Source organism: Ascaphus truei, chromosome 17 (assembly GCF_040206685.1).
Source record: "Ascaphus truei isolate aAscTru1 chromosome 17, aAscTru1.hap1, whole genome shotgun sequence".
In the NCBI taxonomy this organism is placed as follows: domain Eukaryota; kingdom Metazoa; phylum Chordata; class Amphibia; order Anura; family Ascaphidae; genus Ascaphus; species Ascaphus truei.
The window spans coordinates 6,253,378-6,277,281 of record NC_134499.1 but is presented as its reverse complement, the minus strand read 5'-3'; the positions used below and the strand labels follow the sequence as shown (position 1 = coordinate 6,277,281).

The 23,904-nt window shown below is 57.3% G+C and overlaps 1 protein-coding gene across 1 annotated transcript in view; it reads left to right on the top strand.

Annotated features, from left to right (window-relative positions):
• The window catches only part of IARS1 (isoleucyl-tRNA synthetase 1), a 61,272-nt gene that overhangs the window by 28,747 nt on the left and 8,621 nt on the right, over positions 1-23,904 (top strand). Inside the window, 15 exon segments of the mRNA XM_075575050.1 lie at positions 2,468-2,594; positions 3,475-3,548; positions 4,724-4,918; positions 5,000-5,086; positions 6,115-6,198; positions 9,486-9,630; positions 10,158-10,278; positions 10,419-10,510; positions 10,945-11,022; positions 11,233-11,354; positions 11,553-11,655; positions 11,844-11,927; positions 14,535-14,709; positions 14,842-14,954; positions 18,991-19,256. Of these exon segments, the coding sequence (XP_075431165.1) occupies positions 2,468-2,594; positions 3,475-3,548; positions 4,724-4,918; positions 5,000-5,086; positions 6,115-6,198; positions 9,486-9,630; positions 10,158-10,278; positions 10,419-10,510; positions 10,945-11,022; positions 11,233-11,354; positions 11,553-11,655; positions 11,844-11,927; positions 14,535-14,709; positions 14,842-14,954; positions 18,991-19,256 (1,866 nt within the window).

Sequence of the window (23,904 nt, the reverse complement as noted above, 5' to 3'; positions counted from 1 at the left end):
GCCGTGGGGACGCGAGGTGGCGAGCCCAGGAATATTCTGTGTCCGTATAATAATATGGTAATAACGGTCGTGGGGACGCGAGGTGGCGAGCCCAGGAATATTCTGTGTCCGTATAATAATATGGTAATAACGGCCGTGGAGACGCGAGGCGGCGAGCCCAGGAATATTCTGTGTTCGTATAATAATATGGTAATAACGGCTGTGGAGACGCGAGGCGGCGAGCCCAGGAATATTCTGTGTCCGTATAATAATATGGTAATAACGGCTGTGGAGACGCGAGGCGGCGAGCCCAGGAATATTCTGTGTCCGTATAATAATATGGTAATAACGGCTGTGGAGACGCGAGGCGGCGAGCCCAGGAATATTCTGTGTCCGTATAATAATATGGTAATAACGGCCGTGGAGACGCGAGGCGGCGAGCCCAGGAATATTCTGTGTCCGTATAATAATATGGTAATAACGGTTGTGGAGACGCGAGGCGGCGAGCCCAGGAATATTCTGTGTCCGTATAATAATATGGTAATAACGGCTGTGGAGACGCGAGGCGGCGAGCCCAGGAATATTCTGTGTCCGTATAATAATATGGTAATAACGGCTGTGGAGACGCGAGGCGGCGAGCCCAGGAATATTCTGTGTCCGTATAATAATATGGTAATAACGGCCGTGGAGACGCGAGGCGGCGAGCCCAGGAATATTCTGTGTCCGTATAATAATATGGTAATAACGGTTGTTGGGGAGGGGGGTTTGAGCTGTCGGGACGGGACCCTTTTAATGGTACTAAAGGCATCTCCCCCCCCCCCCCCCCCTCTGCCAGGTTATAATTGACGGCATCACCTGCCTTTTGAGGCATTAAAAAGAGAAATTGTCCGGTGCTCGTTAGGGAATGTAATGAATCTAATTAGGAGCCCGCCCGCCATGTTTCCGTGTTCGCCTTCCCAGGGGTGTGCGCCTCTGCCCCCTCATCCCAGATTAACCCCGGGGAGCGGCACTGTATTAATAACCCTGCCGGAGCGCGTCTCTCTGTCACTGACCCGCTCCCTTCCTCGCGGGGAGGGCGCGCTATTCCTGCCTCGTGCAAATCAGGCCAACCATCTAATTGATTTCCTAATTAGTTTTTGGAAGTAGTTCAGAATCTGACATTGGAGGCGAGAAGGGGGGCTGTGGGGGGCGCTGCGACGCTGCAAGACGCCGACCTACATCCCACAGCGCTGCTAGAGTGTGAGGGTATGGTACACACTGTGTTACAGGGCTGAGCGCTTTCACCTGCTCACCGGCACCCTCGGACTCCCCGATTAGACAGTATAGAAGTAGAACAGCAGAGGGCGCCATCTCCATAAAGTGCACTTATCTCAGGGGAGGCCAACTCAGTCTTTCAAGGCCACCAACAGGCCAGGTTTAGGCGGGAGCAGTCGGGGTGTTCTCTGTATACAGAGACGGGAGCAGTCAGCGTGTTCTCTGTATATAGGGACAGAGACGGGAGCAGTCAGCGTGTTCTCTGTATACAGGGACAGAGACGGGAGCAGTCAGCGTGTTCTCTGTATACAGGGACAGAGACGGGAGCAAGTCAGCGTGTTCTCTGTATACAGGGACAGAGACGGGAGCGGTCGTCGTGTTCTCTGTATATAGGGACAGAGGGGGGAGCAGTCAGCGTGTTCCCTGTATACAGGGACAGAGACGGGAGCGGTCGGCGTGTTCTCTGTATATAGGGACAGAGGGGGGAGCAGTCAGCGTGTTCTCTGTATACAGGGACAGAGACGGGAGCAGTCAACGTGTTCTCTGTATACAGGTACAGAGACGGGAGCGGTCGGCGTGTTCTCTGTATACAGGGACAGATGGGAGCAGTCGGCGTGTTCTCTGTATACAGGGACAGAAACGGGAGCGGTCGGTGTGTTCTCTGTATACAGGAACAGAAACGGGAGCGGTCGGCGTGTTCTCTGTATACAGGAACAGAAACGGGAGCGGTCGGCGTGTTCTCTGTATACAGAGACGGGAGCGGTCGGCGTGTTCTCTGTTTACAGGGTCTGCGTTCTGCTTTACATTTGACACCTTAATATCCGTTGGTGGCGGTGTGACCCCCCATTGTTCCGCGCCGCGCCATATATTGGCGCCGTACACCTGATAATGGCCCTGACAGTGGGTTGGGTGCGAGTATCGCCTCATAGTTCACAGTTAGTGGAAGTTTTGTTGTGCCACGGACCGGCCACTAAGGGGGTGGCAAGTCGGTTCTGAGACCACGGGCCATATTTATTGAGCAGTCATCTAACGTAAGACTCGTTGCGCCCGTCCCTGTGCTGTCCGGCGTCCTGAAATGCGGGGGCGACGCCTCGGGACAGAACACTACTTTGTAATTATAGGCCGTCATCTTGCACCCCATGCACTGTAATCTGGCAGCCAAGGGGTTAATTTCCTCAGGCTTCTGCAGCCTCCCTGGGGGATAATGTTGTCGCCCATTTTGTTTCCCCACCAGGGTCCCCGAGTTCGTGCGAGAGAAGCGTTTCGGGAACTGGCTGAAAGACGCGCGAGACTGGGCCATTTCCCGGAACCGGTACTGGGGCACCCCCATCCCGCTATGGGTCAGCGAGGACTTCGAGGAGGTTTGTCTCGCCGCGGGGGAACCTGCCTCCGAAAAACATGGTGGCCAACTCCAGTCCACTAACAGGTCAGGTTTTCAGGAGATCCCTGCTTCAGCACAGGTGGCTCTGATTGACCCATCTGTGCTGAAGCAAGCTCTTCGACTGAGCCACTGATTGTGCCACCTGTGCTGAAGCAGTGATATCCTGAAAACCAGGCCTGTTGGTGGCCTTTGAAGACTGGCGTTGGCCGCCCCTGAGCTAACACAATCCTACATACACTGGTTTTATTTAGCCCAGTCCCAGTAACCAGGCACTAACATAAAGGACCCCGGTATTACAGGGTGTAAACAAATCATCTAGAACCCCACACACCCCAAGAAAGGAAGATAAGAGCCGGGGTCACTTACCCTGCGCGTGACCCCACTTCCCTCCTGTGAATAGAAGAGGGATCCCCGAATTTCTCCTCCCCTTTTCTAGTCTATGAAATGATAGAAAACGGAGGAGAGTCGGTTTGAAGCCGGGGGTCTCCGGAGATGAAACGCATTGATTTCAGTTCCGGGGACCCCCTGCTTCCTGAGATACTGATCTCCATAGGGGGCGCTGGTAGCAGCTCAGGCCGGGACCTTTAAACCCGCAGTATCGTGGGGTACAGGGGGTCCTCGGAGCTGAAATGAATGGGATCCAGCTCCGCAGACACCCTGCTTCCCACCTAAGGGGGTGGGGGGGGGGGGGAAACATTGTTTGGGGGAGCATCTTCTGTAATTCAGAACCTTCTGCTTTAAATTATTTGACACTGTTGTCATCTTCCCGGTGCCACGCTTCCAGCGTAAGAGGCGTGGTTGCCACGCCGTGTTGCGTTCTGGCGTTGGAAAGGCTCTTAAACCGCGGTGTCTTTGCGCAGGTCGTGTGCGTGGGGTCGTTGGAGGAGCTGGAGGATCTGACCGGGGTGAGAGTGACCGACCTGCACCGGGAGAGGTGAGTCCGATGCCGGCTCATGTGTCGCCTTCATGGAGCCGTCGGCAGACAACGTTGCGGCCCACACCTGGGACCTTCATTAGGGCGAGTGCCGCTGCTACGGTCCTGAATAGTGACCGCCGTGGGGTTAATGCAGCCGGGATCGGAGCGGCGCTGTGAGCACGGCCATGAAATAATTCTACAAAGGTTTCATTCAGGGGCGGCCAACTCCAGTCCTCAAGGGCCACCAACAGGTCAGGTTTTCAGGATATCCTTTGAGAAAAGCGTAAATAAAAAACAGTCTGAGGTTATTTTGAAACAGAATAACACGTGAGTTTATTCAAGTCAAGTGCACAACGGAGACAGCTGAAAAAAAAGCTTGCACATCACTAAATATTACCTCGTTTTGTAATACATAACAATATTGGATAACTGCCTGTCAGCTAGAAACCATTATGGGGTTAAATGGGACGTGCCTATTCTGCCTCCTGGCATGTTGTGTGAGAACCAGTTTCTCTGCGAGAATCTGAGCTTATCTCACGGGTTCTCACAACCTCTGGCCTGTTTACACTTTCAATTTGAAGCTGATTGGATGAGGAAGGATCAATAAATTCAGCTAAGAGCGAAAACATTCCCTTCTCTGCTTCACACATTTGTTTATACAGAAATGAAACACAGAAATTAAGACTCACAGAGACAAGATGGCGGATTGAAATATTCACACAAAATGGCTTCATCCTAAATGCTGTTATGTTGTTATGCCAGACCCCCTAATGTCTCAACTTTGTCACCTTGCTTTAGCACAGGTGACTCTGTCAAAGACTGAGCCACTGATTGAGCTACCTGTGCTGAAGCAGGAACTTATTGAGCCACCTGCGTTGAAGCAGGGATATCCTGAAAACCTGACCTGTTGGTGGCCCTTGAGGACTGGTGTTGGCCGCCCCTGGTTTAAACATACAGCACTTGTGGTTTAAAATAGAACTGCTCAAATTGTATCTCACTTTGTGTCCATGTATATTATACACCGAGAGGCGGGCGGTGAAGCAGCACGCCTGCAATTAGTGGTACCGTGTATGTATGGCGTGGTACCTTGTTTGCCCGGACCTGCTCCACCTGTAGCCCCCTATATCGCTGTGCGTCCCGGAACCTTCTCCGTGGCTCTCAAACCCTCTTTCCCCCCCCCCCCCACCCCCCAGCGTGGATCACCTCACCATCCCGTCCCGCCGCGGGAAGGGGACGCTGCACCGCGTGACCGAGGTGTTCGACTGCTGGTTTGAGAGCGGCAGCATGCCCTACGCCCAGGTCCACTACCCCTTTGAGAACAAGAGGGAGTTCGAAGACTCTTTCCCCGCCGACTTCATCGCAGAGGGTATCGACCAGACCCGGGGGTGGTAAGTCCACGTGTGCCGGGGTGGTGGGTGTAAGGGCCCGTGATCTCTGCATTACATGTAACATGTCCTCTCTCCTCCCAGGTTTTACACGCTCCTGGTCCTCTCCACGGCTCTGTTCGGGCAGCCACCCTTTAAGAACGTCATCGTGAACGGGCTGGTCCTGGCCAGGTGGGTGGATCTCGCCCGTGGGGGGAGGGGGGCATCCCAGTAACCCTGCCGGGTAGAGAATGTCTGGATCTTGTGGTTAAGTAGCGGTTCCGAGGTATACGTGCAGCCACCTCCGGGGTGCAAACCTGGCAGCGTGTTTCCTGTGCTGCAGTTATCAGAGTGAGGGCCCTGCGGGGCTGGAAGGAAGGGGATTAATATAAGGGGGTGTTCAGTGTGACAAGAGTTGGAGATAAATATGCGTTTAGTAAGATAAGATAATGGCATCAGAAGAGCAACGTGAAAGAGTGCGTGTCTGTGGGTGGTGATGTGGGTATATGGGTAATTGTGTGTGTGTGTGTGTGTGTGTGTGTGTGTGTGTGTGTGTGTGTGTGTGTGTGTCGGGTAGTGACGTGTGTGTGGCTACATACATACATACGGTACATACATGCATACATACGGTACATACATGCATACCTCCTAGAACGGGCAGCCAACTCCAGTCCTCGAAGGCCACCAACACGTCAGGGTATCCCTGCTTCAGCACAGGTGGCTCAGTCATTGAGCCATCTGTGCTGACTTCCTAAAAACCTGACCTGTTGGTGGCCCGTGAGGACTGGAGTTGACCAGCCCTGTCCTAGAACATAAGCGCGAGAGACCGTAGGATGGAGAAAGGGCGTCTGCGCTTCTGGGAGGAATTTGGAGAGAGGAAGTTTACATTTAAAGCTGCAAAAAAAAGGTGTGTGGGGGGGGGTATGTATGTGTGTATGTGTGTGTGTGTGTGTGTGTGTGTGTGTGGGTGTGTGTGTGGGTGTGTGTGTGTGTGTGTGTGTGTGGGGGGTGGGGGTGTGGGTGTGGGTGTGTGTGTGTGTGTGTGTGTGTGTGTGTGGGGTGTGTGTGTGGGGGGTGGGGGTGTGTGTGTGTGGGGGGTGGGGGTGTGTGTGTGTGTGGGGGTGTGTGTGGGGGGTGTGTGTGTGTGGGGGGTGTGTGTGTGGGGGGGTGTGTGTGTGTGTACTCTGTATATACATTTGTATTTATCTCTTATAATACAGCGATGGCCATAAAATGAGCAAGAGCAAAAAGAATTACCCGGACCCCGTGCTCGTGATCAATAACTACGGAGCCGACGCGCTCAGGTGAGGACGACCCCCTGCGCCGCTCTGCAGCCCCCACGGGAAGCGCGTGTTTATGCTTTGGGTGCCCGGTTTCTGTGGGGGGCGGGGGCTCCGGCTTCTCCTTGTCTCCCAGCCGCGGGACGGGCACAGCGCGGTCACCGTGTACAGGCGCACTCTGGATATACAGACGGGGGTTGGGCGGGGGCTCCGGCTTCTCCTTGTCTCCCGGACACGGCGCGGTCACCGTGTACAGGCGCACTCTGGATATAGAGACTGGGGGTTTGGGGCGGGGGCTCCGGCTTCTCCTTGTCTCCCAGCCGCGGGACGGACACGGTCACCGTGTACAGGCGCACTCAGGATATACAGACGGGGGTTTGGGGCGGGGGCTCCGGCTTCTCCTTGTCTCCCAGCCGCGGGACGGGCGCGGTCACCGTGTACAGGCGCACTCTGGATATACTGACGGGGGGTTTGGGGCGGGGGCTCCGGCTTCTCCTTGTCTCCCAGCCGCGGGACGGGCACCGCGCGGTCACCGTGTACAGGCGCACTCTGGATATAGAGACGGGGGTTTGGGGCGGGGGCTCCGGCTTCTCCTTGTCTCCCAGCCGCGGGACGGGCACAGCGCGGTCACCGTGTACAGGCGCACTCTGGATATACTGACGGGGGGTTTGGGGCGGGGGCTCCGGCTTCTCCTTGTCTCCCAGCCGCGGGACGGGCACCGCGCGGTCACCGTGTACAGGCGCACTCTGGATATAGAGACGGGGGTTTGGGGCGGGGGCTCCGGCTTCTCCTTGTCTCCCAGCCGCGGGACGGGCACAGCGCGGTCACCGTGTACAGGCGCACTCTGGATATACTGACGGGGGGTTTGGGGCGGGGGCTCCGGCTTCTCCTTGTCTCCCAGCCGCGGGACGGGCGCGGTCACCGTGTACAGGCGCACTCTGGATATACTGACGGGGGGTTTGGGGCGGGGGCTCCGGCTTCTCCTTGTCTCCCAGCCGCGGGACGGGCACCGCGCGGTCACCGTGTACAGGCGCACTCTGGATATAGAGACGGGGGTTTGGGGCGGGGGCTCCGGCTTCTCCTTGTCTCCCAGCCGCGGGACGGGCACAGCGCGGTCACCGTGTACAGGCGCACTCTGGATATACTGACGGGGGGTTTGGGGCGGGGGCTCCGGCTTCTCCTTGTCTCCCAGCCGCGGGCACGGCGCGGTCACCGTGTACAGGCGCACTCTGGATATAGAGACGGGGGTTTGGGGCGGGGGCTCCGGCTTCTCCTTGTCTCCCAGCCGCGGGACGGGCACCGCGCGGTCACCGTGTACAGGCGCACTCTGGATATAGAGACGGGGGTTTGGGGCGGGGGCTCCGGCTTCTCCTTGTCTCCCAGCCGCGGGACGGGCGCGGTCACCGTGTACAGGCGCACTCTGGATATAGAGACGGGGGGTTTGGGGCGGGGGCTCCGGCTTCTCCTTGTCTCCCAGCCGCGGGACGGGCACCGCGCGGTCACCGTGTACAGGCGCACTCTGGATATACAGACGGGGGTTTGGGGCGGGGGCTCCGGCTTCTCCTTGTCTCCCGGACACGGCGCGGTCACCGTGTACAGGCGCACTCTGGATATAGAGACTGGGGGTTTGGGGCGGGGGCTCCGGCTTCTCCTTGTCTCCCAGCCGCGGGACGGACACGGTCACCGTGTACAGGCGCACTCAGGATATACAGACGGGGGTTTGGGGCGGGGGCTCCGGCTTCTCCTTGTCTCCCAGCCGCGGGACGGGCGCGGTCACCGTGTACAGGCGCACTCTGGATATACTGACGGGGGGTTTGGGGCGGGGGCTCCGGCTTCTCCTTGTCTCCCAGCCGCGGGACGGGCACCGCGCGGTCACCGTGTACAGGCGCACTCTGGATATAGAGACGGGGGTTTGGGGCGGGGGCTCCGGCTTCTCCTTGTCTCCCAGCCGCGGGACGGGCACAGCGCGGTCACCGTGTACAGGCGCACTCTGGATATACTGACGGGGGGTTTGGGGCGGGGGCTCCGGCTTCTCCTTGTCTCCCAGCCGCGGGCACGGCGCGGTCACCGTGTACAGGCGCACTCTGGATATACAGACGGGGGGTTTGGGGCGGGGGCTCCGGCTTCTCCTTGTCTCCCAGCCGCGGGACGGGCACCGCGCGGTCACCGTGTACAGGCGCACTCTGGATATAGAGACGGGGGTTTGGGGCGGGGGCTCCGGCTTCTCCTTGTCTCCCAGCCGCGGGACGGGCACCGCGCGGTCACCGTGTACAGGCGCACTCTGGATATACAGACGGGGGTTTGGGGCGGGGGCTCCGGCTTCTCCTTGTCTCCCAGCCGCGGGACGGGCACAGCGCGGTCACCGTGTACAGGCGCACTCTGGATATACAGACGGGGGGTTTGCCAGGGTTTTCCTCGCCATTAAAGGGCAGGCGGCGTTCCGACTGATCTCAGATCTGGCGCCCGACCCAGGGGAAACCCGTCCAAGGCTGATGTCATGCCGAACCGATGTTAACCCCTTCTATGCCCGACAGATGTTTAAGGCTCTGCCCGGGGCTGCCTCTAAGCCCCAGAGATGGCGCAGTATGGCGCTGAAGATTGTAATTATCGCCAGATAAAAACATATAAACATTCGGCCGCAGCTGACAAGGAAATCACTTTAGTGGAGGGGAAGGATTAAGGGGTTAACTTGCCTGCCACTCGTCTTTAACCCTTTATTTAAAGGCGTTGCAAGCCCTCCAGCACGGAGAGGTTAAAGGTGCAATTCCATATACCCTGCCAGGAAACTCGCACAGGCTTCCCTAGACCAATCTAACCAGACTAATAGCAAAGATTGGGCGGCTTTCATTGGTGGGGAAATTAGTTGGGGCTCTGAATGGGGGGGAGAGTTTGTCAACAAGTGTTTTTTTCCCCCCTTATCCCCCTCCCCCGTCCTAAAAAGAGAATGGGAGGGGGAACTCTGGCTGTACAAGCATTTGCTCATCACACGGTGACCCCGCACACGGTGACCCCGCACACGGTGACCCCGCACACAGTGACCCCGCACACGGTGACATCTCACTAAAGGGAGCGGCCAGAGGAAATCGCACCCTTCCCAAAGTCTCACTTGAATACATTAGAAATACTTCTAGGTGTCCGATTTGGGCGGAACCCATCACCCAGGTGAGACCCCATAACATGTCACTGAGATGAGTTCCATGTGGTCCTGGGAGGGCTCGCTCCTCTCCGAGCGTTCCTGTATGAAAGCAGCGACATGGCGGCCGGCGCGTGTCACATTGCGCGTGTCACATTGCCCAATCGGTGTGTTCCAGGCTGTACCTGATCAACTCCCCGGTGGTCAGAGCGGAGAATCTGCGGTTTAAGGAGGAGGGGGTCCGGGACGTGCTGAAGGACGTGTTCCTGCCGTGGTACAACGCCTACCGCTTCCTGATGCAGAACATCTTCCGGCTGGACAAGGTGCGGGGGGCGCCGACAGGAGACGGAAATACTCTTACGCCAGGGGTGGCCAACTCCAGTCCTCACACAGGCTAGGGATTGGGGATATGCCTGCTCCACTGAGCCACTGATTGAGCCACCTGTGCTGAAGCAGGGATATCCCTAATACCTGGTTGCTGACCCTTGAGGACTGGAGTTGGCCACCACTGCTCTAAGCGTTTGTGGGGTCCTGTTTCGTGGCCGTGATGCTCTTATTACCTTTGTCCGTGTCTGCAAGTTTCAGAAAATGGGACTTTAAAATGGCCTCTGGGATTACTGTCAGAAGCAAAACGCTCAATTTGAAGAATGAAGTCTTGGGGGAAAATGAATTCCCACCAGAAATAGTTTATCACCGTATGGTTGTCCTAGACGTGATGTTGGCACGTTAGGCGCTTGACGTGGTGATCTCGGGCTCTCGTGTGGAAGAGGAAGGCTGCCGTAGGGTCAGCGGGACGGGACCCACCCCCCGCCTGCTTGATTACATGCTGAATCCGTTTTCTATCCCCCAGGAAGAGGGCGTGGGGTTCCTGTTTAACGAGAGCACGGCGCGGCAGAGCAGGAACATCATGGACCAGTGGATCCTTTCCTTCACTCAGTCACTCGTGCAGTTCTTCAAGGTTGAAATGTCCGGTGCGTAGTCCCGCCCCCCCCCCCCATCCTTAGCCGAGACCCGTTTAAGGACGGCACAGGAACGTTTGTCGCCTTCCAACAGAAGTTGTAGGTCTCACCGTTGGCAGGGTCTTACCAAATCCTTCCTTCCTTCCTTGCAGCCTACAGACTGTACACTGTTGTCCCTCGACTCGTTAAGTTTGTCGACATGCTGACGAACTGGTACGTGCGGATGAACCGCAAACGGTTAAAGGTAGGATGTTCCAGGTGTTCTCCAAGTCTTCCTCCTCGTGACGGACTTCAGTGTTACTGAGTAAGATGAGAGAGAGATGGATGGATATATGAATGGATTGATATATATAGATATGGATGGAGGTATATATATATATATATATATATATATTATATGTGTGTGTGTGTGTATCTATATGTGTGTATCTATATGTGTAATTTGCTTCCACCTGAATGCTGCTTCTGTAATGTCACCATGATTCGATCAGCGATGCCATATAACGGGAGCTTCATGCAATCGGCCTTCTCATTGACTCTGTATATTCCCATACCCGCCTCCCTTTGCCTTGCTGGCTCGAGGGGTCCGCTCTGGGTTTGGGGAGTGGGCCGGTGAGGCTTTATTAATGGAAAGTTGTCTGAGCTGTAGTCTCTCCTCTGACTCTAGTCTTTCCTCAGGGTGAGAGCGGCACAGAAGACTGCCTGATGGCCCTGGAGACCTTGTTCAGTGTCCTCATCTCCATGTGCAGGTTGATGGTGAGCTGCTGGGTCCTGTTTGTGCCGATCACACACGTCTTGGAGACAATAAACCATGTGCCCCCTTTTACACACAATGCTCCCAAATGTTCAGTATCCGCTCGGGATGAGCCACCGATGGAACCATATGCAACGTGAAGCTGTGTTTGGCTGGTGTCTGTGCAGCCGGCGGGGTTGCCTGGATCTCACTCTTTCGTTTACCTCGTACAGGCCCCGTTCACCCCGTTCATCACGGAGATGATGTACCAGAAGCTGCGGACCCTGATAGATCCGACCTCCATGCAGGAGAAGGACACGCAAAGCATCCACTACCTCATGCTGCCTCCTGTCAGGTGACTGTCCCGTCCCCTTTCTATCCCTGCTTCAGCCCAGGATAGATGGAGTTGAGCACCCCTGTTTTACATAGCAGGGTGATGATGTACTGGCGAGAGCCGTGATACACGTCTCTGCTGCTCGGGGGGCTGTCTGGTGGGGTGACCGGGCGGTAATCCGTAATCTCTTCATTTTATTGATGTATATTTTACACACAGGGAGAACCTGATTGACAAGAAGATTGAGAGTGCTGTGTCCCGCATGCAGTCTGTCATCGAGCTGGGGCGAGTGATCCGTGACCGGAAGACTCTTCCAGTTAAGGTCCGTGTGTCCATCTCTCCGACCCCCCCCCGGGGTTATTTCTGTTGGTCATTGTCCCCATACCTCTCCGGTTGTGTCCTGTTCTGCCAGTGAAGGCGTTAAGCGTCGTACAACAGATCCCTTTCCACGTCTGCCGCCTGGCACTCGTTGACTTGGGATCCATCTAATGCACCCCCTTTCCGTCACAGTACCCCCTGAAGGAAGTGATTGTGATCCACCAGGATCCAGAGGCCCTGACGGACATCAAGTCCCTGGAGAACTATATTCTGGAGGTGAGCAGCCGAGGGGCAAGATAGGTCTTGGTTGGGTGTAGCTGGCATACGGGAGACCGCGGGGTATGGCAGAGACACAGCTGGCTGGATACCCGCTGGTACTTCTGAGGCTTTCCTATAGATACTGGTCCTGGGACCCCTTCTCTTTACACACTCTTTCTAGGTGACATAATCACATCTCTTGGGTTCAATTATCACCTCTATGCTGATGACACACACTTACCTTTCAACCCCTGACCTTACACCTGCTGTACAGACCAAAGTCTCCGGGTCTCTCCGCTATATCCTCCTGGATGGCCGCTGCCGACTGAAACTTAACATGTACAAAATGGAGCTCCTCATTTCCTCCCAAACCTGGCCCCACTACCTCCTTCCACATTACTGTGGGCAGTACTATCATACACCCAGTACTATCATACACCCAGTACTATCACACACCCAGTAGTATCACACACCCGGTACTATCACACACCCGGTACTATCACACACCCGGTACTATCACACACCCGGTACTATCACACACCCGGTACTATCACACACCCGGTACTATCACACACCCGGTACTATCACACACCCGGTACTATCATACACCCGGTACTATCATACACCCGGTACTATCACACACCCGGTAGTATCACACACCCGGTAGTATCACACACCCGGTACTATCACACACCCGGTACTATCACACACCCGGTACTATCACACACCCGGTACTATCACACACCCGGTACTATCACACACCCGGTACTATCACACACCCGGTAGTATCACACACCCGGTAGTATCACACACCCGGTAGTATCACACACCCGGTACTATCACACACCCGGTACTATCACACACCCGGTACTATCACACACCCGGTACTATCACACACCCGGTAGTATCACACACCCGGTACCATGAAACACACCCGGTAGTATCACACACCCGGTAGTATCACACACCCGGTACTATCACACACCCGGTACTATCACACACCCGGTACTATCACATTCTCCTCTCATGGTCACAATGTAGCTAAAATCTGTTGTTTTTACCTCAGTAGCATTACAAAGATACGCTCTTTCCTCTGTCCCTCTACTGCTAAAACTCTAACGCAGGCTCATTCTCTCCCGTCTCGACTATTGTAACCTATTGTATTGTAACCTCCTGCTGTCCGGCCCTCCTGCCTCTCGCCTGTCTCCCCTACAATATATCCTAAACGCTGCTGCTAGAATCACTTTTGACCTAATTCTGTCTGTGTCTCTCCTGCTGAAATCCCTCTCCTGGCTTCCTATTAAGCTCTGCATCACTTACAAAATTATCCTCCTCACTTTTAAGGCTATACTTCTGCCCCTCCTTACATCTCACCCTAATATCTCACTATACCCTCCCCTGCCCCTCCTTACATCTCACCCTAATATCTCACTATACCCTCCCCTGTCCCTCCTTACATCTCACCCTAATATCTCACTATACCCTCCCCTGTCCCTCCTTACATCTCAACATCATTTCTCACTATTCTCTTGTCCGACTTGCGTTCTGCTCAAGGATGTCTTCTCTCTACCCCCTTTGTATCTAAAGCCCTCTCCCACCTTAAACCTCTCTCACTGACTGCCCCACACCTCTGGAATGCCCTTCCCCTCAGTACCCGACTAGCACCCTCTCTATCCACCTTTAAGACCCACCTTAAAACACACTTGCTTAAAGAAGCATATGCGTAGCCCCATGGCTAATACTATACACACGATACATAATGCTTGGCCCCCTGCAGACGCAGTTACCAGAACTCCCTCCCACTGTCCATGTACGTTCTTCCTAACTACCACTTAAATTGTAAGCTCTTCGGGGCAGGGACTCCTTCCTAATGTTACTTTTATGTCACCAAACATACACCACACACCACAAATACATGCGCACACACACATATACACACATACACACACATTTATACACACATACACACACATACACACACACACACACACACACACACACACATACACACACACCCATTACAGCAGAGGCGTTCTCCTCCCCCAGCCTCCGTAGCCGCACAGTGGAGCCCTGTAGTAGAATAATGAAATAATGCCGTTTCTCCTCTTACATTTCCCAATGCAAATGAGGGGCTTTGATGTTTGGAATTATCTACGTTCCTATTTATTAATTAGCGATTTGACTTGAGTTTTTAATTGCGGACGGGGAGATATATTTAGCAGGCTCCGGATATTCGTCCTGTGCTTTTGTGTGATAACTTTATAGCACAGAGCGGTGCAACTCGAGGGCGTCTGCCCCTGGTGGGACATGGAATCTGTAACCCCTTTGGTGCCTGTACGCCTCCATCGTGCTGCTTATTGTAAAGCAGGAACTCGCACTTTGGGATTTCTGCACAATATCCTGGCGCAGGATTCCCCCGTTTCACCCAGGAAGCCAATGATGTTGCCCCTACTAACTGTGTGGGGGCCATCTTTGAAAGGGGTCAAATGCCCTCAGCCGTAACCAGGAGACCCCGTGGTTGGACCACTAAAGACGTTAGAGGGCGGGGCGCGTTTGTAGGCTGCAGATGTAGGTCCCAGTGGGTCATTGTCACTCACCCGATGCTCCGATGTCCCCCATGCGCAGGAGTTAAACGTCAGGCAGGTGACGTTTTCCACCAACAAAGACAAGTACGGAATCCGGCTGCGGGCTGAGCCGGATCACATGGTGCTCGGGAAGCGGCTGAAGGGGGCCTTTAAATCTGTCATGGCCGCCATTAAGGAGCTGAAGAGTGAACAGCTGGAGGAGTTCCAGAGGACAGGTTTGTGGGCCCCTCGCTTTACCCCCTTCAACTGAACCCCGGAAAACAACCCGGCGTAGGGGGTCTGGCTGGGCAGTAGCTGGAATTCAGTTGCCGGTAGGCCCACGTTCTCTGTATACATGTGTCCCGCAGGCTCCATCATGGTGGAGAAGCAGGAGCTGCACGAGGAGGACATCCGCCTGCTGTACACCTTCGATCAGGCGTCTGGAGGGGATGCCCAGTTTGAAGCTCATTCAGATGCCCAGGTAAGGGGAGTGGGGGGTGCGTTTCCATCTCCCTCCACAACCTTCCCGATAGAGCACTCGCATATGCACTCACACTCACGCACCTCCCACCCTGCTTTTCCTTAACTCACAGGGACCAATAAAGGGCCAATCCAGATGTTTAGTTTTGAGCCGGGTATCACGTCGCACGTAGAGGCAATTTCAGACACATTTTCTGTTCTCTCCGTGTAACACAGGATTGAATACAAAAAAACCGCTAGATGGCGCTCTACCAATCCCAATACGGTGGTGAAAAATAATTAATTTAATAAATATTAACTAATAAACTAAAACATGTGTAAACCAGTGAAAACACAATGTGAATAAACAGTGAATAAAAGGCAACACCACTTATCACTCAACCCTGTAGATAAGACTGTTTCAGAAGTCTATAGATGCGCCGCTTGTTAGAAATTCAGGGGAGCGTCGCCGGAGGCCCAAAAAAGAAGAAATGTATCTAGTGTAACACAGTAACAACCGTGAGATATGGGTGCTAAGGCTCCCAATTTTCTACTCGCATAAAAAGTAGAAAAAGGAGCATGTGTGCCAGTCTTTGACCCTAATCGTCTCAGTCTGGATGGTGCAGATACAGGTGGTCAGCAATCTCGGGCAGGGAAGGAAGAAACCATGGTGCAGATCACATGATACATTTATACACAAAGGCTCACACTTGGAGACTTGCGTTAGATCCAGCACAGAGAGGCAGTAAGCAGCAGGCGCCTCGGGGAGCCGCGATTCTCACCCCCTCGGTATACGCTGCTGCAGCTCTCGCGGGCGTCTGGTCCCGCGGCGTCACTTCCGGGTTGTTACGTCACTGACTACCAGGAACGGAGGACACCGCCGGATCCCTCTGCTTCTTCTGAGAGCTGCCGCAGTGTATACCGAGGGGGTGGACCAATAGCAAGCCGTGGCATCATCAGGTTCAACTTCCTATTGGCCCATCTGACCGGGGGGGCTTTAAACAGCAGGACATACCGGCGCCCCCTTCAGAGGCAGCAGGGAGGGGGTCACCGGAGCTACATTAAGAAATGAAGGGAAGAAAAATAAAACCGCTTGTACTGCTCCTTTAAGTAACTAAAAGTTTTGTGTACAAGTAAAATCGCCCAGGAGGTGGCAGCGGCGCTGCTCGCAGTTCCACGGGAACCGGTTTCCATCGCACTGAAACCGCTTTCTATAAATCAGGAATGCAGAATGGTTTCACAAAGGGATATAAATAGTTCCTGGACCTGCGCACACAGACTCCCCCATCCCCCCAGCAGCCCCCTCCCCCCGCAGTTTCACCTCACTCCTGCAATCCCCCCCTTCCCCTGCAATCCCCCCTCTCCCTCCTGCAGTCCCCTCTTCCCCTGCAATCCCCCCTCTCCCTCCTGCAGTCCCCTCTTCCCCTGCAATCCCCCCTCTCCCTCCTGCAGTCCCCTCTCCCTCCTGCAGTCTCCCCCTCTCCCTCCTGCAGTCTCCCCCCCTCCCTCCTGCAGTCCCCTCTCCCTCCTGCAGTCTCCCTCACCTCCCTCCTGCAGTCTCCCCCCTCCCTCCTGCAATCTCCCCCCCTCCCTCCTGCAGTCTCCCCCCCTCCCTCATGCAGTCTCCCCCCCTCCCTCATGCAGTCTCCCCCCCTCCCTCATGCAGTCTCCCCCCCTCCCTCATGCAGTCTCCCCCCCCTCCCTCCTGCAATCTCCCCCCTCCCTCCTGCAATCTCCCTCCTGCAGTCTCCCCCCTCCCTCCTGCAGTCTCCCCCCCTCCCTCCTGCAGTCTCCCCCTCCTCCCTCCTGCAGTCTCTCTCCCCCTCCCTCCTGCAGTCTCTCTCCCCCTCCCTCCTGCAGTCTCTCTCCCCCTCCCTCCTGCAGTCTCTCTCCCCCTCCCTCCTGTAGTCTCTCTCCCCCTCCCTCCTGCAGTCTCCCCCTCCCTCCTGCAGTCTCTCTCCCCCTCCCTCCTGCAGTCTCTCCCCCTCCCTCCTGCAGTCTCTCTCCCCCTCCCTCCTGCAGTCTCTCTCCCCCTCCCTCCTGCAGTCTCTCTCCCCCTCCCTCCTGCAGTCTCTCTCCCCCTCCCTCCTGCAGTCTCTCTCCCCCTCCCTCCTGCAGTCTCTCCCCCTCCCTCCTGCAGTCTCCCCCCCTCCCTCCTGCAGTCTCCCCCCCCTCCCTCCTGCAGTCTCTCTCCCCCTCCCTCCTCCAGTCTCCCCCCCCACCTCCCTCCTGTAGTCTCCCCCCCCACCTCCCTCCTGCAGTCTCCCCCCCCACCTCCCTCCTGCAGTCTCCCCCCCTCCCTCATGCAGTCTCCCCCCCTCCCTCATGCAGTCTCCCCCCTCCCTCATGCAGTCTCCCCCCCTCCCTCATGCAGTCTCCCCCCCTCCCTCATGCAGTCTCCCCCCCTCCCTCATGCAGTCTCCCCCCCTCCCTCATGCAGTCTCCCCCCTCCCTCATGCAGTCTCCCCCCCTCCCTCCTGCAGTCTCCCCCTCCCTCCTGCAGTCTCCCCCCTCCCTCCTGCAGTCTCCCCCCTCCTCCCTCCTGCAGTCTCTCTCCCCCCTCCCTCCTGCAGTCTCTCTCCCCCTCCTCCTGCAGTCTCTCTCCCCCTCCCTCCTGTAGTCTCTCTCCCCCTCCCTCCTGTAGTCTCTCTCCCCCTCCCTCCTGCAGTCTCTCTCCCCTCCCTCCTGCAGTCTCTCTCCCCCTCCCTCCTGCAGTCTCTCCCCCTCCCTCCTGCAGTCTCTCTCCCCCTCCCTCCTGCAGTCTCTCTCCCCCTCCCTCCTGCAGTCTCTCTCCCCCTCCCTCCTGCAGTCTCTCTCCCCCTCCCTCCTGCAGTCTCTCTCCCCCTCCCTCCTGCAGTCTCTCTCCCCTCCCTCCTGCAGTCTCTCTCCCCCTTCCTCCTGCAGTCTCTCTCCCCCTCCCTCCTGCAGTCTCTCCCCCCCTCCCTCCTGCAGTCTCTCTCCCCCTCCCTCCTGCAGTCTCTCTCCCCCTTCCTCCTGCAGTCTCTCTCCCCCTCCCTCCTGCAGTCTCTCTCCCCTCCCTCCTGCAGTCTCTCCCCCTCCCTCCTGCAGTCTCCCCCCCTCCCTCCTGCAGTCTCCCCCCCTCCCTCCTGCAGTCTCTCTCCCCCTCCCTCCTCCAGTCTCCCCCCCCACCTCCCTCCTGCAGTCTCCCCACCCACCTCCCTCCTGCAGTCTCCCCCCCCCCACCTTCCTCCTGCAGTCTCCCCCCCCCTCCCTCCTGCAGTCTCCCCCCTCTCCCTCCTGCAGTCTCCCCCCTCTCCCTCCTGCAGTCTCCCCCCCCTCCCTCCTGCAGTCTCCCCCCCCTCCCTCCTGCAGTCTCCCCCCCCTCCTCCTGCAGTCTCCCTCCTGCAGTCTCCCCCCTCCCTCCTGCAGTCTCCCCCCCTCCCTCCTGCAGTCTCCCCCCCTCCCTCCTGCAGTCTCCCCCCCCCTCCTGCAGTCTCCCCCCCTCCCTCCTGCAGTCTCCCCCCCTCCCTCCTGCAGTCTCCCCCCCATCCCTCCTGCAGTCTCCCCCTCCTCCTCCTGCAGTCTCTCTCCCCCTCCCTCCTGCAGTCTCCCCCCACCCCACCTGCCTCCTGCAGTCTCTCTCCCCCTCCCTCCTGCAGTCTCTCTCCCTCTCCATCCTGCAGTTTCTCTCCCCCTCCCTCCTGCAGTCTCTCTCCCCCTCCCTCCTGCAGTCTCTCTCCCCCTCCCTCCTGCAGTCTCTCTCCCCCTCCCTCCTCCAGTCTCCCCCCCCCCTCCCTCCTCCAGTCTCCCCCCCACCTCCCTCCTGCAGTCTCTCCCCCCCCCCCCTCCCTCCTGCAATATTTTGGGGTTATCAAGCTTGGTAAAGCGGTTTTTCCCTTGTCAGATTTGCATATACCGGTACGTCTGTTACCTTAGATGTACGAATCTATTCATATGGTTTGATTGCCGAGTTCTCTTATCATGAAAGCAATCTCCTGTCTCCAAATTCCGTCCCTCGCCCCGCTCGCCTCTCCGCGAGACCGCTGTGTCCTTGGCCGTTATCCCTCACTTCTCCTCTCTTCCGGTGCCGCCCGCAGGTTTTGGTCCTGCTGGACGTCACGCCGGACCAGTCCATGGTGGACGAGGGGGTCGCCAGGGAAGTGATCAACCGCATCCAGAAGCTGAGGAAGAAGGTTGGTCTCCGAGGGGCGCTGCGGGCACTGCCAATGTTACTGCTTCCTTGTGGGGCCTTCGTCAGAGACCAGGAAGGCCGAGCTCAGGGGATGGGGGGGGGCGCAACTCCAGCCCTCACGAGCTACCAACTGGTCATATTTTCAGGATATCCCTTCTTCAGCACAAGGGGGTCAGTCGACAACTGATTGATTGAGCCACCTGTGCTGAAGCAGGGACTGATTGAGCCACCTGTGCTAAAGGTGGTATATCCTGAAGACCTGACTGGTTGGTAGCTCTTGAGATCTGGAGTTGGCCACACCTGGCTTAGACTTTATGGATAAAGTCTCCCCAATGTGCCTGCCTGCCTGCCTGTGTGCCTGCCTGTGTGCCTGCCTGCCTGCCTGTGTGCCTGCCTGCCTGCCTGTGTGCCTGCCTGCCTGCCTGTGTGCCTGCCTGTGTGCCTGCCTGCCTGTGTGCCTGCCTGCCTGCCTGTGTGCCTGCCTGCCTGTGTGCCTGCCTGCCTGCCTGCCTGTGTGCCTGCCTGCCTGTGTGCCTGCCTGTGTGCCTGCCTGCCTGCGTGCCTGCCTGCCTGCCTGTGTGCCTGCCTGCCTGTGTGCCTGCCTGCCTGTGTGCCTGCCTGCCTGCCTGCCTGCCTGTGTGCCTGCCTGCCTGTGTGCCTGCCTGCCTGTGTGCCTGCCTACCTGCGTGCCTGCCTGTGTGCCTGCCTGCCTGTGTGCCTGCCTGTGTGCCTGCCTGCCTGTGTAATGCAGGCAAAAAAACGGGCGCTTACCTTAGGGTATTAGTACAGGGTAGAGAATAAAGTAAAATACTTATCCCAAAACCAATGGATGTAGTCTTTCACAGTGCAATCCGTGGCTTGCGATGAATTCCTCTGCTCGACCCCAGAGAGGGGTATCCAAACCCTCAAGGTATGGGAGAACGAAAAGGAAAAAAGGGGGAGCAAAGGATTAGATGGACCTATCTTAACATTACTAGATGACTTCATAGCATATCTGCCTGTTTAATAATGGTGGGGTGACGAAATGACGGTATATTATAATCCAATACTCACACGGCCCTGTGTGAGCACATATGTGTAAGGGTATCTTGTTCCTGGTATCCACTTCTTAGCCCAAATGTTGTTCAGATGAAAAGGGGGGGGGGTTTAGAAGAAATAATCATGTACTACTTACACGGCCATGTGTAAGCTCAATCCTGGAGAGAATAATGTGGGGTTGTCTGATGGACCCGTCCGTGGTACTTCCCGTGGCAACGTGTAATCAGCTGCTTGCGGCAAAGTAATTGCTGGTGGTTCCCCTTCCCTCACACGTTCCAATCCTCCCCCTCCCCGATTCAGGAAACGGGGATGCGTGGGGTAAAATGATAGCAGGGCGTCAGTTACAGTCTTCAATTAAATGAGCGTTTTATTAAACATTTTAAACAGAACAAAAGACTCACAGAATAATGTTTAGAGCACCCCGTGGCACTTCGATCAGCGTGGCTGCAGGTCGCCTTCCAGCTGCCTGATTCTGCCTGCCTGTGTGCCTGCCTGCCTGTGTGCCTGCCTGCGTGTCTGCGTGTGTTCCTGCCTGCCTGTGTGCCTGCCTGCCTGCCTGTGTGCCTGCCTGCCTGTGTCTGCCTGCCTGTGTGCCTGCCTGCCTGCCTGTGTGCCTGCCTGCCTGCCTGTGTGCCTGCCTGCCTGCCTGCCTGTGTGCCTGCCTGTGTCTGCCTGCCTGTGTGCCTGCCTGCCTGCCTGTGTGCCTGCCTGTGTGCCTGCGTGCCTGCCTGTGTGCCTGCCTGCCTGTGTGCCTGCCTGCGTGCCTGCCTGTGTGCCTGCCTGCGTGCCTGCCTGCCTGCGTGCCTGCCTGTGTGCCTGCCTGCGTGCCTGCCTGCCTGCGTGCCTGCGTGCCTGCCTGTGTGCCTGCCTGCGTGCCTGCCTGTGTGCCTGCCTGCGTGCCTGCCTGCCTGCCTGTGTGCCTGCCTGCGTGCCTGCGTGCCTGCCTGCGTGCCTGCGTGCCTGCCTGTGTGCCTGCCTGCGTGCCTGTGTGCCTGCCTGCGTGCCTGCGTGCCTGCCTGCGTGCCTGCGTGCCTGCCTGCGTGCCTGCGTGCCTGCCTGTGTGCCTGCCTGCGTGCCTGTGTGCCTGCGTGCCTGCCTGTGTGCCTGCCTGCCTGTGTGCCTGCCTGCCTGCGTGCCTGCCTGTGTGCCTGCCTGCCTGTGTGCCTGCCTGCGTGCCTGCCTGCCTGCCTGTGTGCCTGCCTGCCTGCCTGTGTGCCTGCCTGCCTGCCTGTGTGCCTGCCTGCGTGTCTGCGTGTGTTCCTGCCTGCGAGTGTGCATGTCTGCGTGTGCCTGCGTGTCTGCGTGTGCGCATGTGGTTAGTCACACAAGCACGTTACCCCGTCACAGATGAAGGACTCCTCTTTACTTGCACCAGGCTGGTTCATATTTCCAGCTCCTCGCCCGTTTGGCTGGGTGCCGGGCACAGAACGTTTGCATAACGAATGTAATTTAGGCTTCCGATAATTGCATCCATTGTAGTTGTATTATCAGATAATTGCTCTGCGCTTTGTCCGTGGCGGTTCCTCCAATCTATGAAGGAAGTCTGACAGGAGGGACCCTTCTGGGCTGTAACATGTCCCGAATTCTCCTAACACGCGACCGCAAGACGTCTAACCCCTTCACCTGTGAAACGAAGCCGCCGGTGCCAGCGGGGGAGAAACCCTTTGTAAGACCGGCCTGTGTGCCTGCAACCCTTTGTAAGACCGGCCTGTGTGCCTGCAATCCTTTGTAAGACCGGCCTGTGTGCCTGCAATCCTTTGTAAGACCGGCCTGTGTGCCTGCAATCCTTTGTAAGACCGGCCTGTGTGCCTGCAATCCTTTGTAAGACCGGCCTCGCTGTAATACACTAACTTTTATTTTAAAATAGTTGATTGAAATTAAAGAAACTGCAGAAAGTCCGGTATAAAAGCAGCAATAAGACAGGCGGTCACATTATGCCGCGCTTCGGGGTGTGTGTGCCGCGCTTCGGGGTGTGTGTGCCGCGCTTCGGGGTGTGTGTGTATGCCGCGCTTTGGGGTGTGTGTGCCGCGCTTCGGGGTGTGTGTGCCGCGCTGTGTGTGTGTGCCGCGCTTTGGGGTGTGTGTGCCGCGCTTTGGGTGTGTGTGCCGCGCTTTGGGGTGTGCATGCCGCGCTTTGGGGTGTGTGTGCCGCGATTTGGGGTGTGCATGCCGCGCTTTGGGGTGTGTGTGCCGCGCTTTGGGGTGTGTATGCCGCGCTGTGTGTGTGTATACCGCGCTTTGGGGGGTGTATGCCGCGCTTTGGGGTGTGTGTGCCGCGCTTTGGGGTGTGCATGCCGCGCTTTGGGGTGTGTATGCCGCGCTGTGTGTGTGTATGCCGCGCTTTGGGGTGTGTGTGCCGCGCTTTGGGGTGTGTATGCCGCGCTTTGGGTGTGTATGCCGCGCTTTGGGTGTGTGTGCCGCGCTTCGGGGTGTGTGTGCCGCGCTTCGGGGTGTGTGTGCCGCGCTTCGGGGTGTGTGTGCCGCGCTTCGGGGTGTGTGTGCCGCGCTTTGGGGTGTGTGTGCCGCGCTTTGGGGTGTGTGTGCCGCGCTTTGGGTGTGTGTGCCGCGCTTTGGGGTGTGTGTGCCGCGCTTTGGGGTGTGTGTGCCGCGCTTTGGGGTGTGTGTGCCGCGCTTTGGGGTGTGTGTGCCGCGCTTTGGGGTGTGTGCCGCGCTTTGGGGTGTGTGTGCCGCGCTTCGGGGGTGTGTGCCGCGCTTTGGGGTGTGTGTGCCGCGCTTTGGGGTGTGTGTGCCGCGCTTTGGGGTGTGTGTGCCGCGCTTTGGGGTGTGTGTGCCGCGCTTTGGGTGTGTATGCCGCGCTTTGGGGTGTGTGTGCCGCGCTTCGGGGTGTGTGTGCCGCGCTTCGGGGTGTGTGTGCCGCGCTTCGGGGTGTGTGTGCCGCGCTTTGGGGTGTGTATGCCGCGCTTCGGGGTGTGTGTGCCGCGCTTCGGGGTGTGTGTGCCGTGCTTCGGGGTGTGTGCCGCGCTTTGGGGTGTGTATGCCGCGCTTCGGGGTGTGTGTGCCGCGCTTTGGGTGTGTATGCCGCGCTTCGGGGTGTGTGTGCCGCGCTTCGGGGTGTGTGCCGCGCTTCGGGGTGTGTGTGCCGCGCTTCGGGGTGTGTGTGCCGCGCTTCGGGGTGTGTGTGCCGCGCTTCGGGGTGTGTGTGCCGCGCTTCGGGATGTGTGTGCCGCGCTTTGGGTGTGTATGCCGCGCTTCGGGGTGTGTGTGCCGCGCTTCGGGTGTGTGTGCCGCGCTTCGGGGTGTGTGTGCCGCGCTTCGTGGTGTGTGTGCCGCGCTTCGGGGTGTGTGTGCCGCGCTTCGGGGTGTGTGTGCCGCGCTTCGGGGTGTGTATGCCGCGCTCGGTGTGTGACAGATAAAGCCTCCTGAGTTTCAGGGCACACATTGGGTCGGTGCCGGCACTTTGTAGAGGTTGACCCTTTAAATTACTGACAATCTGGGCCTCGGTAACTGGATTGTTAGCTCTGCAGGACAGCGAGTCTGGGTGCGGTGCCGCATACACTCACCGATAGGGGACATTACCTGATGTTAACACTACTTCCAATGTGCCTTATTGCCCTGTTTGTTTAAAGGTTGTGCTTTGTGCATTGGAAGTTTAGACTCAATGCAGTCGCTCTCTGGCCTCTGGGGGGAAGAGAGAAATGAGGGGGGGGAAAGACATATGGGGGGGAGGAGAGAGAGAGGGGGGGGGGGGGAGAGAGATGTGGAAGGAGATGGGAGGGGAAAGAGAGATGGGGGGGAGAGAGACATGGGGGAAAGAGATGAGG